The 15,374-nt window shown below is 46.2% G+C and overlaps 1 protein-coding gene across 5 annotated transcripts in view; it reads right to left on the reverse strand.

The window, feature by feature from the left end:
• The window catches only part of CASKIN2 (CASK interacting protein 2), a 102,364-nt gene that overhangs the window by 19,393 nt on the left and 67,597 nt on the right, over positions 1-15,374 (reverse strand). For 2 of the 5 annotated variants that reach the window (XM_079965892.1, XM_079965896.1), the window contains 8 exons: positions 13,009-13,106; positions 12,228-12,373; positions 11,061-11,156; positions 7,892-8,022; positions 6,522-6,642; positions 4,416-4,524; positions 3,573-3,667; positions 2,223-2,340 (listed from right to left, as the gene is read on the reverse strand). In XM_079965892.1, coding sequence (XP_079822018.1) covers positions 2,223-2,340; positions 3,573-3,667; positions 4,416-4,524; positions 6,522-6,642; positions 7,892-8,022; positions 11,061-11,156; positions 12,228-12,373; positions 13,009-13,106 — 914 coding nt within the window. The remainder of the gene's footprint in view (positions 1-2,222; positions 2,341-3,572; positions 3,668-4,415; positions 4,525-6,521; positions 6,643-7,891; positions 8,023-11,060; positions 11,157-12,227; positions 12,374-13,008; positions 13,107-15,374) is intronic. The other 3 variants (XM_079965895.1, XM_079965894.1, XM_079965893.1) reach the window with 3 other exon arrangements.

Genomic DNA, 15,374 nt, shown 5'->3' on the forward strand with positions numbered 1-15,374 from the left:
TAGGCAAGGTTTATCAGCGACAGGGGAGAACAGCCCACTGCCCCTGGAAAAATGGTGGATAGCTACTGGGAAGGGGGGGCAGTGGTGGGAAGGGGCAGGAGCAAAGCATACGTTAAGGAAGGTGGACCCTGTGACAGAGACAAAGATGTGTAGCGAAGCCAGTTATAAATCACTGAGAATTTTGCAGGGGTATAGCAGTGCCAAATGAAATTTCCAGAAGGGGAATATTTCTCTATTTCTCTCTCTGCCCCCCCCCCCAAAGCAGGTATCTGTGTGTGCGTATGTGTGTGACGAGAGAGAAAATTATTTCAAAAGATATTTACTCAGGGTACAAATGTGTGAGGAAGAGGGTCTGGTTACACCTCCACTCCCAGCTGAAATCATATCCCTTTTCATCTGCTACTTCTCTCCATTCCTTCTCACCACCCCAGAGTTGTCCTCACTCATTCCCAGGCAGTGTGAATGGAGGACACGCTTGCCCAGCCCAGCAATGGCCCTGACCTGGGCTTTCAGGAGTTGGGGCTGTCCTGGTCAGGGCAGGTAGGCAGAGGGGTGCCTGCGGCGAAATGGGTGGAGGCTGCGACCCACTGGGAGGGGTGGCAGTGGTAACCTGCTGGCCCTTGGCAAAGCTCTGGCACGGGTGCAAGGGCGCCATGCGGGGAAGAGTCAGGCCTGCATGTAGAGAACAAAACACGGGGGTCAGGAAAGAGTGTGTGTTTGTGTAGGCAAGGAGAGTGGGGTGGGCACCTGCGTGGTCCCAGAAGCACTGCACAGGACAGCTATGGGGAAGGCTGCTGTAACTTAGCTGCTCATGGAGCATGTGTGTTCACGTAGGGGCGATGCTGCTGCTGCATTTTAAAAAACATACAGAGGGACAGAATATTGGATGCTCATTCGTTGGCCAGACTTTTCACAGAGTTTTTCCTATAAAAGAGTCTCTCAGCAGTCTAGGATGAACATTGGCAACAGAGTCAGAGGAGCAAGCGCAGAACTTTGCCCTTCCTTCCCTGATTTTTTTCTTCTAGCCTACATAATAGGATTCCCAAAGTGCTCTAACCAGTTCTTTAGTTTCACCAGTTCATAGTGTCTACGGCTGGAGAAAGTCAAGAGAGCTCAAGGTGGTTTCAAAGAGTTACTGCAGCTTACGATGTGTATAGTCCTCTCATCACACTTCCGCCTCTGGCAAACAAGCGTTGTGTGGCTTTTCACTGTTTCGAAAACCTGCAAAACCTGTTTGGCCAGAGGCGGAAGTGGGAGAAAAGAAATGTGTGTGCATGCGTGTTGTTTTTGTACGCACGCCGTGAGAAGAATAAATACACCACCTGAACCAAGCATCTCTTAAAAACTATCTCCAGCCTCCAACCTCAGGTGGCCTGCAGTAAATATACACCTGCAAAGAAAACTGAACATCTGCAGCATCCATCCATGAGCTGAGGAGAATTACTTATTTGTATCCAATCAGAAACCACATGCATGGCTGGCCCCCAATTTAGCTGCATCCACAATTCAGTAAGTTTTGAGGAACGAAGGTCTACATTTGTCCCTGGTTAAGGTGGGATCTGAACACCTTCCAGAAAGAAAGGTGTGGAAGTATTCACACCTTTAACTCCCAGGACTACAGCTTCCTATAACCATACAGACACCACTTTGCTAGGCTTCCACAGGCCACCTGCATATTAATAGTCAATGATAGTAACAGTTTATGTAGTTTAATACATTTTAAATGTACTTTAACTCCCATTCTTCCCTTGCTGAGAAAGGAGCAGGAACGATGGGATTCCCCCTATTCCTTTTAAAGAGGTTCCTCCTCTCTCTGTTGCAAGAGGTCCTCCATGTTATCCTTTTCAGAAAGCACGGCAGAAGGGAGCCCCTTTGGATATTCTAATATTCACAATCTTCCTCCTGCTGAAAAAGTGGGGAGCTTCCTCTCGTGCAAAAAGTGTGTTTGAACAGTACTGGGGTGGTGGTGGGAAACCACTGTGCCCTGAATAATCGCATCTCTGGTGCTGTTTGACTTGGTCTGTGTTAAGGCAAGCGTTGGCAGAGAGGTCACTGTCATTGAGTTGCTAGGGTAGGAAGTGACGGCGATGATAGGAGTTATTTTTGCAGGCGGGGAGAAGACAGTGAATGAATGGGGTTTACTGGGAAATGAAATCACAGGTTTTCCTACTCCCTTTTCAGCAGCACCCCCCATCACACCCTAGTTGTGTTGGTGGACCAACCTGTCCGCTTGCTGATGACTTCGACAATGGATGGAGGGAAGTAACCAACTCTGTCAGTGCCTTTCTGAGAGTCATGGATATGACCCTTCCAGCGTCCGTCTGCATGCTGCTCCAGAACCTGGTGGGAGAAGAGTTCTCATGATCAGTGGGACAGGGTGGATATAGGATGGCAGAATCAGGAGGTCAAAAGGGTCCACGGGATCATGATATCTAAGCTCACCACAAAAGCAGGGTTTTGTAAAGCTGGTGTGCAGCACAGTGGCTTAGCGAATGAGTTACGACGGAGGAAGCCCCCTGTTCATATTTCAAGTGGGTGGCCTTAGGGAATTCATTCTCTTCTTACCTATCGCCCCCCCCCCCCCCAATCTGCAAGATGAAACTATAAATACAAGGCCTACATATTATAGGGTCATTGCATGCGATGAAGCGCTTTGAACATTTTAAAGGGGAATATAAATGTCAAGAATGATTATGATTAGACCAAACTTGTCTATTCAACCATGAGGACTACAAACTTGTTCAAAAAAAGGAAGAAGACTAAGCTGAGCTTCTCATCTGAATTCAGTGCTTGTGCTTTTTTCTTTGCTCCTGCAGAACTCTGGCATGCACACAGCTCTGTCAATATGTTATACCTCCCCTATCCACTGTAATTTCTATTACTTCATGAATCTTCTCTGTTTTGCCTGCATCCTCCTTTAACTCTCTTGACCATACACAAAATCTGATTACAATAGTACTTCTACTGCCTCCTATATGATAGAGATGATTCTTCTGCTAACACAAGCTAGGACTAGGGATGGAAGAATCTGTCACTTTTGATTTCTCCAAGTTTCTCAGTTTTCCAAATTCAGGTTCAGTTCACCATATTAATGTACCAGTCTGCCTTGTTTTTTGTTCATTTTTTAAAAAAAGCACTCATTAAAATTAATCAATATTTTAGAGCTCATTTTCCACAACAGATACATTTTTGCAAGCAATGTCCTCCAATATAATGGATTTTGTATGTTAGTTTCACCTATATACACATTTTTGCTGATACCTTCCTCTGATATGTGCACTTTCATGCACCTTTTTTTGAAGAACTGCAGTGCGAAATTCAGAGAAATGTGAATTTCAAAGCATAGCTGGTCTCTCAGTTCACACACTGGTTTGGAGAAGTGCAAATTCAGTAGGTCTGCATTAAAATCGTAACTGGGCCCAATTTATTCCTCAAACTCTAGTAAGCCTACAATTTTTCAAATAGGTCACCGCAGTCCTAGCTGAGGTCCTTTCATGGGATCACAGAACAGATGCAGAGGGCTGCCTCTTGGAGCGTTTCAGGAGCTTCTATGGCTTCCGCCAATCTCTTACCGTGATGATATCTCCGGCACGGACATTGAGAGCAGTTGGGTCATGGAGGTTCCAAAAATCCTTCAAAGCTCGGACCTTCAGGATTCCTGATGCCTCTGAAGACAAAGGGTAGTGGGAAGTGAGAAGGAGGGGGACAGAGGGGGAAAGACATGGGCAGGAAAATTAGCAAAAAAAGGGAAAAGAGGACGTCATTACTTGCTGTGCGCTTCATTCCTCCTCTGCCCTACAGCCTACGCATCTTGTTGCAACCAGCCTCCCCTGCAGCTTTTCAAGGTGGGCTCCTTCACGTTATAATTCAGTGAAAGTCAGGAGGCTGAAAACCCCCAAGTACTCACCCTAAAGGTAAAGGGACCCCTGACCATTAGGTCCAGTCATGGCTGACTCTGGGGTTGTGGTGCTCATCTCGCTTTATTGGCCAAGGGAGCCGGAGTACAGCTTCCGGGTCATGTGGCCAGCATGACTAAGCCGCTTCTGGCGAACCAGAGCAGCGCACGGAAACGCTGTGTACCTTCCCGCCGGAGCGGTACCTATTTATCTACTTGCACTTTGACATGTTTTTGAACTGCTAGGTTGGCAGGAGCAGGGACCGAGCAACGGGAGCTCATCCCGTTGTGGGGATTTGAACCGCCAACCTTCTGATCGGCAAGCCCTAGGCTCTGTAGTTTAACCCACAGCGCCACCCGTATCCCTTAAGTACCCACCCTGCCCCTCCCCAAAAGATTTCAGTGCTGACACCCACATGCCCATCACCAGTTTGCAACATCCTAGGGGTTTATTAAGATGGGTGCCAACTGCCTCCTCCCCACATTAGGGCCTAATGGGGATACTTCTTGGCCTGCTCACCTCGTAGTAGTTGCTTGATGTCCTTGCTGGCGTGTGAAGTGGTGAACTGGTTCACAATGTCCAGAGCTGTCTGGTTGTAGGTGTTGCGGATGTTGACATCAATGCCACCCTACCCACAGAGAGAAAGTTAGCGGTGGGCTTGGAAACAGGGGGACAACTTCCTTGAGGGAACTTTCTTTAAAAAATTCTAGGCTGGTTTCAGCATTTGGCTGAGCTAGTGCTGGTGCTACGTGCTGGTGAGATATTCACAAAACAAAAGAATTGCTGTGAAAATCCCTGAAACGAAAAGTAATCGACTATAGAGTTAAATTAAATAACAAAAATCAAAAAGTTTAAGGAAAAATTAACCTAGAATTAAGCAAGAGCAGTTTTTTTGATATCTTATAATGTTCTCTTAAATAGGGCTATGTTTAAAACTTGCCATTGAGGTTTTCATACCTTTTTTGTAAACTCAAGAAAGCGTTTCAGCCCTGCTCTTGAGTTTGTTTGATATCACTTTAAATCATTTAAGGTTTATAACTTCTTTATAAAAGTGGAAACAAGAGGGGATACCGACGATAGAAGAATGGAGATTAAAATTGACTGACTATGCAGAACTGGATAAATTAACTGGGAAAATCAGATATACTAAAGACCAAAAGTTCATCGAGGACTGGGGGAAATTTGTGGATTATCTGAAAAATATATGTGGTGTGAATACAACGCTAGTGGGATTTAAAGAGGCACTGTAAAAAAAAGAAAATAAGTATTGTTTATTAGAAATAATGGGAGTAAGGAGGAAAAATGGCAATACGAAAGAAGGGAATGTGTATTAAAGGTATAACTACGGATGATTGTCAGAGACGCTGAAGGAAGTCAAAAAATAATTACAATTTGTTGTATGTGGGACTAAATGAATAATCGGATGGAAATTTATAAAATGTATAATAATAAAAATTATTCAAAAAAAAAATATATAATTTCTTTATTTCCTTCTGAGGAAATTGATTAGTTCATTGAAACAAGTTTTGTAGCCGGCATCTCATTAAGTCTTTGTTTAATTCCAGGTTAATTTTTCCTTAAACATTTTGATTTTTGTTATTTAATTTACCTCTATAGTTGATTACTTCTCGTTTCAGGGATTTGCACGGCAATTCTTTTGTTTTGTGTAATTTCTTGGTTCCATGACTTTTTTTCACTGGTGAGATATTCACGGCAGTCTGCTAATAATATCACAGTCCTTGAGAGCGAAAGCAGGCCTGTCTTTACCCAGAGACTGCCTCCCCACTGTCTGAAAAAAGGTTAAGCTCACAGAGCAAAGTAGACTAGGCCAGTTATAGAGGGTCACGTCACACAACATGCAAGGCCTCAGATTCAAAACACAGGGAGGCCTTGGGTTTGCGTCACACTCTCAGCCTCAGCTTCCCATAAGGCAGTCATTACCCCCGTTCGCAGAGAAGGCTAAATAAGTGCATTAAAAGTGCAAATGAAACAATAAACAAACCAATCAACCCCTGTATCTGTTTCGTAACACTGTTTGCAGTCATTTCCAAGGATGGGTGGTTCCAGAGTCACTCTGGCTAGCCTCAACACAAATGCTAACATCGACTCTGGCTGGCCACATATTCGACAGCCATGGATTATAGGTGCAGACAATTGCATGTGTGTTGGGCTACTCCATACGAGGGAGGAATCATACAGTACTTCTTCACATGGCTACCGAACACTCGGTTGGTGTGCACATCCAAGTGGTGTTTGTGTGTGAGAGAGGCTAGCAGCTCCCTCTTGTGTACTTTCAGCACAGGACAGGTGGGTTGTATGACCACATTTCTTGTCAGACTAGAACTGAACCAGAGATTGGAGTTTCTCCTCAGTGCTATATATGACACCAAGCTGCAGGCCGCATTCTTTTCCTGCCTCGAGTGACAGAGCTACCACACTTTTCTGCACAGTGTTTCCTCTCAGAACTGACCCACAGATAGCCCAGTGTCTCCTCTGTGGGCTCTCACACCCTCTCCTCTTCTTTGTTCCCTATTTCTGCCTCAGCTCCAAGGCCTGTAGCCTCTCCAAGGGCAAAAGCCTTTTGGTCACCAGGCAACCATTCCCCGGCCTTGACTACGGCTTTACTTTTAGTCTCACTTGCAGCAGTAGGCGCACCACCTCGGTCTTCCCATACAACGCTGCTTCATGCAAGGCAGTCCCCGTCTTCGTCTGTTTGTTGATCTCGATTCCAGCTTTCAGAAGTTGCCTGTGAGGGGAAGGAATATATAAGCAATGAGTGCCAGCAAGTCAAAAGATGTGACTGATTGCTCCAGAATGAATACCCAAGTCTTGATGCTTACTGTGTGCCGTTGGAGAGGCTGGTGTGTGTGTAAGAGGCAGAGAGAGAGAGAGAGAAGGATGGCAGGTGGAGGAGATGATCAGGGGAGCTATCTGTGTTGCAAGAAGGATTAAATGGCAGAAGGACACTGTGGGTGTATTTACCCTGTAGTTTAGTCTAACGTGCTAATTTAAGACATAACCCTACTGCTGTAGGGATTTCACTTGATCTGTGGTAATTTGGTGAACAGTAAGTTCAAATGCTTTTGTAGACCGAACATTTAATAACTGGTTGGCTGGTAATTATGGCTGGTGAGAGAATGCTTGAGTGTCAGGCTTGGATGCATAGGATTGCTAAGGATGTGGAGTCTATTGTATTTTTATGATTGATTTCTGTCTGTTATGTTTACAATAACTTCTAATTTTCCTGTTAACTATTTGATCTTCATCTATAACGTTTTGCTTTGGTATTTTGTAATGCTTAGGTTACAACTTAGATTGTAAACAGCTTTGAGATTCTTTTTAAAAAACAAACAAACAAACAAACAAACAAACAAACAAACAAACAAACTATAAAGCAGTATAGAAATAATTGAAAACTAAAAAAAAAAAAAATAGTACTGAACTAGATGGAGTGATGGTCTGACTATGTTCGGTCCTCTAGGAATGAAATTCCATTGTAAACACAATATTCTCTGTATTCCTTTAATTCAGGGATAGGGAACTGCAGTCCTCCAGATGCTATTGGACTACAACTCCCATCATCCCTGACCATTGGCCATTACTGGCTTGGGCTGATGGGAGTTGGAGTTCAACAGCATGTAGAGGGCAACAGAATTTAGGAGGGCTCTGTCACTTCAAATTCTGATGCCCCATGCGGCATATAAGGATCCATGAAGGAATGGAACAAATGAAGCATTTGCAAAATAGGGTGCTGCATGAGAATATAAAAGTAAGAATGAACTCAACACACCCAAACTGCACTGTAAGGCATGAAATAGATACGACATTCAGATCAGAAGCTGAAATCTCAGGAAGGTTAAGCTGGGGAGCTAACAGATGGAAAGATCTGAGAGCGGTGTAGCGCATGCTGGCACCTTGGGGAACTTGAGTTGGCACATGTGGGCTAAGTGAGGCCATTGGCTTCTGCCTGCACTGGAAGTGCCCAAAGGACTTACCTGATTATCTCTTTATGCCCGTTCTTGGCTGCCAAGTGAAGAGGAGTGGTGTAGTTAGGGTCACTTGTGTCTTTGGATTGTCCCTCAAGCAGAGCCACACACATGTGGCTGTTCAAAAGCAGTTGGGCCACCTAAAGTGAACAAAAGAATGGAGGCAGGGTGACAGAAGGAAGCGAGGGACCCAAAATGATATCAGACGACTGACAGGTGAGTGGTCTCCCCCACTTGTCGAAGTTGGCCTGCAAGGTTACAAGGAGACAGTGACCAAGCACGACTGAAATCCCCATGGATCAGCTGATCAAACCTGCTTTCTGCAGGTTCAGATGCACCTGAGAGATCTTGTATATCCAAACTAAGCAGAATTGTCACACACAACCCAGCCGTTAGCCGATGTGTGGGGAATTCAATCCTGCTGTGTAAGGAGCTGCTGATCCAGCTGTGGGCCAAATGGGAAGGTCCTGTGGGTCAAATTCCATCCGTAGCTGGAAGTTCTGCATCCACACCAAGTGCTTTGAAGGAGCCACTTCTCCTTTTCCACCACGGCGGACAAGAAAGTGGGTGGGGTTGGGGGCAATGGATGGATGACACCTGCTGTATCTTTGCCTTGCTTCAGAGCTCTCAAAGGGGCAGAAGCCCTGTGCCTCTTGGCACAGAGTCGGCCTTGCTATCACAATTGCCTCAACCATCTCTTTTGCAGGCAGAAAGGGTACAAATGCAGGGCCCAGGGCTGCAAACTGGAAAAGGTCGCTACAGTGGGAAATAGTTTTAACCTTAGGGAGCTTTGGGTTTGAGCTGGCCTTGCTCGCAGGGAACACCTACACACCTACACAAACAATGTGGAACTTGTACTAGAGGCCTGCTATTCTTTGTTATGGTGACTCGAGATTTATCACCCTATTTATATCCCATTTGTTATAAAAATGGACATTGAAGCCACCCCCTGCCTTGGGATGAGAATGGAATGATGCCATTCCATTGCCTCCCTTTGGTGCACGTCCCTTGCACTAATACCCACCCACCCCTCCTGCCTCACATACATTTGCTGCCCTGCCCTTTAGGTTAGGGGGAAGTCCCCCCCCCCACCCCCAGGAATTCTGAGCAGCCTCTCTGCACCTGTCTTGAATAGTGGAGACAGGAATCCACCGCCAGCTCTGCCAGGTTGGAATCCCAGGCCTTCTGGCCCAGCTGGCCTTGCTTTTGCCTCCGCAGTCTGGAGGGATTAGCAAGGCTCAGGGCCTGTCTGGCTTCTGGTGGGAGTGGTGGAGAAGGACCTGAATGTGCATGCGGTGGGAATGGAGGTTCCTGGGTGCTGTGTTATGTCCCGGTGCCATGGCGAGGCCTTACACAGGAGGTATCCCTCCACAACCCCTGGGCCTACTCACAAGTGCCTGCAGCAGCATGATTACCACAGAAAGCCATTCTTTGGCACAGGAAGACCTTTGGAGATGTATGAAGACTTTATAGCAGCAGGAATGGGGAATCTGAACATCTCCATTGGACAGAGGAGAGAGAGGAGATATGGATTTTGTTGAGATTACATCAGCCCAACCCCGCCTGAAGCTGGAAATAAGAACAGTGAAAGGGATAGGGTGGACCACAGTGTATGCCATCTTGACAGCTTCTGAGACTTTCAGACAGAGAAGAAGAGATGTGGATTATATTTATAAATGATTTATTAATGAGCTGGTTGTATGTAAAATTGAGGATTAAATTTGGCGAAATGTGAAGGGTGGGTGGTGCCAGGAGATTGGAAGTGTTAGGGGGAGGAAATGTATATCATATATTTATACACACACATAAATTCTAGGGGTTTCATTTTCACCCTCTGGATGCAGCACCAGTGAGGCTGAGTTGTTTATTACTGGGGCCAGATGTCATACAGCAATGTTCAAGGCCATGTTAGGGAGGAATGCATGCATGTTGTCTGGGAGGAAGCAGGATCTGTTTTTCTCAGGCAAAGTGTTACTCAAGAGGTATCAGAAGGAAATGTTTCAAAATTGATGAATGACTATTATAAAAGATTATTTACTCTACTCGACGATTATGAGGACAGGTTATAACAATGTATAAAAGCCATAGCAGATACTGGTAACTGTACAGGTGATGTGTAGAGAGAAGGGATGAATGTATTTTGAAGTGACAGCTGGAAAAGGTATTAGATTGGGAGCAGCAAAGGAGGGAGGAAAATAGAGGGGACATCGGGGGTGGGAAGTCAGCTTTTAAATTTGTACTGGAATTTGTAGTGATTTGGTGACAATTTGTTACAAATTGTGGAAAATCAATAAAAATAATTTGGGGGTGGGGAAGGAATGGGGAATCTGAGCCCCTCCCACTGTTGATGGGCTTCAGTTCCTGTCAGCCTCAGCCAATGTGACCGACAGTGAGGGAATGATGTCAGTTGCCGCCATCTTGAGTTATGATATTGTTCCGCCCTAATAGCTGGGATGTTCCTTTGCAAGTGGCTCACAGCTGGCTTAGAAAAGTTCTGCAGGACAGGATGGAACAAGATAGTAAAACTCTTCCTACATTACTGCCAGCAGCTGTGGAAACTCCTGCTGTGCCAGAGCACATTATCATTTCCATCATCATTATCATCATATTTGTTAGTCCCTTTATCTTGCAACCGAAGGCAACCCAAAATGGCTTACAACCAAATAATGTTGTCCATGGTAATCATGTCAGTGCAGGTAATTACTACTACAGTGGTACCTCTAGCTGCGAACGGGATCCGTTCCGGAGCCCCGTTCGCAACATGAGCAGAACGCAACCTGCATCTGCGCGTCTTGCCACTTCTGCGCATTATGTCATTTTGAGCGTCTGCACATGCGCGAGTGGCAAAACCAGGAAGTAACCCTTTCCGGTACTTCCAGGTGGCCGCAGGACGCAACCTGAAAAGATTTAACCCGAAGCGTCTTTAACCCGAGGTATGACTGTACTACTAAAATACACATCTCAGGTGTCAAAGGTAAAGCCGTGTGTCTTCATCATTCACCAAAAGCTATGCAGTGAAGAAGCTGGACGCATCTCTGTGGGGAGGGAATTCCACAGATATGAATCGTTGTGTGCATTCATTTCAATGGGTCTCCCCTGAGGAGCAGTAGTGTTGCATACACCCCGTTGCTCTCAGTTGACTTTCTTGCAGGTGGTGGCTATGGCTACTTCTGTTTACCTTTAGCCTTCCAAACTCACAGGCCAGGTCCAGGGGGGTTTTCTTTGCTTTGTTGATGAGGCATGGGTTGGATTGGTGCTGGAGCAGCATCTCTGACTGCAAGACAGACAGGAAGAATGGAAAGAGCGAAGTGAAGCTGGAAATGCCGGTAGTCATACGCTTTGCACATCTTGCTTCCTCATGATCTCCGCAGAGCAAACCCCAAAACGGTCGTACAAGACAGGTCCTGCCAGGAACCCAGAGCAAACCACTGCCACTGCTTCTCCTGCAGCTAGCTGGCCTAATCCCTGAGGTCTAATCCGTATCAGTCAAACCTTTCCTAGACAGCCCCCAAGTTCTTCCCAAGGTTAATGTAATACAAAAGTACAGGTCACCTCGTGGTATTTTCATCTCCCTCCCCTAGGTAAGTGTCTGTTCCACGCAATAAGAACATTGTTTTGGGGTGCACATTTTAAAAATCTGCACGTTTACTGTGATTCTGGTATCTGATACAATGCCAAGTATCCAGAGAATCTAGGCTTCCATGTAAAAAATAAAAATAAAGCAAGGTTCTAGCCCGTAGGAGAGGGCAGAGAAGTAGAAAATATGTGGCAGTGTCTGATGAAAGCTCGGAAAATTTAAGCCTTTAATACCATACATATTCTGACAGCTATTCCCTGCTTCCTCATCATATTGAAATTTAATAAACGTGCACTGCTGTAGTCATCAGAACTTAAGATATTCTTGATGTACAGCTTCTCTTTCCTTTTCCTTTTCCTAGTGCATTTGATCTGCAACATGTACGCATCTCTGCTTATGGGTTCAGCCCAGGATAAAACGTCATACAGATACTTGCTGCTTCTCAGACCAGGGTGTTTTTTTCTTCTGTTTTTATCCTCTCTCCCACCTAGAAATTCTGACAGGTGATGATCGAATGTGATCCATTACAGCTCCTAAGAAGAAACTCCATAGCTCTCTACTGCATTTCGTGCTGGGCACTTGTGTTAATGTGACAGTACTACACTGCAATGTTCAGCTGCTTTGTGGGTTGTGTGTTAGGCATGTTAGATCATTATGAGGGCTCCAAGGTATGGGAGACCCGACAGCTTTCGGACTGGCGCACCATGATCTGGATCTGACTGACAAAATAAGTCTCATCTCTTCCCTTCCAAATGGTCCCCCACTCACCACCTCATAGTGGCCATATTGCGCCGAAAGGTGCAATGGGATCTGCCCATCCAGCGACGCCATATTGACTGAAGCAGCTGCTCGTAGAAGCAGGCGTGCTGGCTCCACCTTCCCTTGCCAGGCAGCGTAGTGCAGTGGGCGCATTCCTGTAGGGAGACAGAGACAGGCTGCATAATGTGGGAATGACTAATCTGATGGGTGCCCACCATCTGAATGTCCTGCAAACAACTGAAGACATTTTTGCTTTGGCAACTTTTCCTGGCTGAATAAAAAGGTTTACACCTTAGGTGTCCACTACCTATTGTTTTAACACCTATTTTCAGTTGTTTCCCCCAGACTTAAAAAACAACACAGTTTCAGCTTTTATGGAATGCTACTTAATCCCCTTGAGAAAGATGTAAATAATAATAATAATAATAATAATAATAATAATAATAAAGCAACTATTCGAACACAGAATGAGGTGCTCTGGGCCAAATAAGACAAATACACTGAGCACCCAGCATACAAACCTTCTTGTAGGGGGTGGGTGGGCAGGGGCTTAATGAGTGGCATTATTCTAGTTGGAGCAGAAGATGGGAGTTGCAACCTCCTGATGATAACACTATTCAAAACTTGCATTTCCCCAAAAGGACTCTTCCCCAGCATACTGTTTGTAAAAGACAGTTTTTCCTTCATGAAGTGAGAGCTAGCGTCAGGTGATAACCTCACTCTGGCATCTGGGGACAATAACAGGGATGGTCTTTTTCCTCCTCCTAAGTAAGCAAAACAACTCACTTACCGTTGATGTCCTTAATATCCACAGTGGCCTGTGCCTCCAGCAGCAGGGAGATAAGTTCCAGGCTTCCAACCAGGGCTGCATGATGTAGTGCTGAAAACCTGAGAAGTGGGGTGGAGGCAACATCCTTAGACAGAAGCAGCAGCAATTGACTTATTAGCTTAGAGTCCAGTCTTATTAGCTTAGAGTCCACTCTAAGTTTCCTTATAAGGGTGCGGGTGGCGCTGTGGTCTAAACCACTGAACCTCTTGGGCTTGCCGATCAGAAGGTTGGCAGTTCGAATCCACACGACAGTGGTTAGCTCCCATTGCTCTGTCCCGGCTTCTGTCAACCTAGCAGTTTGAAAGCACACCAGTGCAAGTAGATAAATAGGTACCGCTCCGGCAGGAAGGTAAATGGCGTTTCCATGTGCTCTGGCTTCCCTCACGGTGTTTAGACCACAGTGCCACCTGCGTCCCTTTACCTTTTCTCAGTCTAAACCATCTTATTGACTTCCTGTGAAGATAAAATGGTCTGGGTGGTGGAGGAGCCATATAAAATAACCCAATATTCCTTGGGGAAAGAGAGTGAGATAAATATAATAAATAAAAACCTCAATGGTTTTTGTAGCACCTGAAAGACGAACAAATTCATTATGGCATAAGCCAGGGGTGAGGCCTGTAGCCCTTCAGATATTTACCGTATTTTTCGCTCTATAGAGCGCACTTTTTCCCCTTCAAAAATGAAGGGGAAATGTGTGTGCGTCCTATGGAGCAAAGACGCCATAGCCCCGCGACCCTCTCCCGGCTGGAGAGGTGACGCGCGGCTATGGCATGAGCCTCTTTAGCCATGCGTCACCTCTCCAGCCGGGAGAGCGCGCGCGGGGCAAAAGAAGCCCCCCACGACCCTCTCCCAGCTGGAGAGGTGACGCGCAGCTATGGCAGGATCCTCTTTAGCACGCGCCACTTCTCCAGCTGGGAGAGCGTGTGAGGGGCTAAAGAAGCCATAGCCCCGCAACCCTCTCCCAGCTGGAGAGGTGACGCTCGACTATGGCAGCAGCCTCTCCGCTGCGCCTTTCCGCTGCTCCCTGACCTGCTCTTTGGGGCTGGTGGTGGGCTTCCCCTGCCAGCCCCAAAGAGCAGGTCAAAAGGAACCTGAAGCCTGGAGAGTGAGAGGGGTCGGTGCACACCGACCCCTCTCGCTCTCCAGGCCTCCAAGGTAGCCGCCTGAACGGCACCTTGTTTTAGAGCGGGAAAACAAGAGGGGGGAAATTCTCCCCCTCTCTGCGCAGCGCCTCCTGCCGCTTCACTGAAGGGGTGCTGGACAGAGAGGGGGAGAATTTTTTTTTCTTGTTCTCCCCCCTCTAAAACAAGGTGCGTCCTATTGTCCGGTGCGTCCTATGTTGCGGAAAATACGGTAATATAAGATTGGGTTATCTTATATTGGGTTATCTTATATGGCTCTCCCAGCTCCCCAACCATTCTATCTTCACAAGAAGTCAGTTAGGCTCCCATCAACTCCAACCAGCATGGCCAATGGTCGGGGCTGATGGGAGCTGCAGTGCAGTAACATCCACAGGGCCACAGGTTAGCCACCTCTGGCATAAGCATTCATGGACTCCACATCATCAGGTGCACGAAGTGTTATTCTCAGTTAGCATCTACATGTACACTAAGGATAACACCATGAAGCAGGCTATAGGTCATGGAAGCTTATGTCATAATAAATTTGTCACTTTTATAGAGGCCTTTGTTATTTTTGCTGCAGCAAGGCAAAAACAGCTTCCCTTGTGGACATTAAAAAAAAAAGAAAAGTGGCTTACATGACACTCCCAATCCTCTGAATCTGCTGAGGAGGGAACTCCTCACCATCTTCTTTCTCTAATGTGTCCAAGAATTTTAGCTGTGGTAAGAGTTTTTCACTGCAGATGGTGACAGCAGCCACGAAATTAAAAGACGCCTGCTTCTTGGGAGAAGGGCAATGACAGGCCTAGACAGCATCTTGAGAAGTAGAGACATCACCTTGCCAACAAAGGTCCGTATAGTTAAAGCTATGGTTTTCCCAGTAGTGATGTATGGAAGTGAGAGCTGGACCATAAAGAAGGCTGATCGCCGAAGAATTGATGCTTTTGAATTATGGTGCTGGAAGAGACTCTTGAGAGTCCCATGGACTGCAAGAAGATCAAACCTCTCCATTCTGAAGGAAATCAGCCCTGAGTGCTCACTGGAAGGACAGATTGTGAAGCTGAGGCTCCAGTACTTTGGCCACCTCATGAGAAGAGAAGACTCCCTGGAGAAGACCCTGATGTTGGGAAAGATGGAGGGCACAAGGAGAAGGGGGCGACAGAGGATGAGATGGTTGGATAGTGTTTTCGAGGTTACCAGCATGAG

The sequence above is a fragment of the Podarcis cretensis genome (genome assembly GCF_951804945.1).
Source record: "Podarcis cretensis genome assembly, chromosome: 2".
NCBI lineage: Eukaryota > Metazoa > Chordata > Lepidosauria > Squamata > Lacertidae > Podarcis > Podarcis cretensis.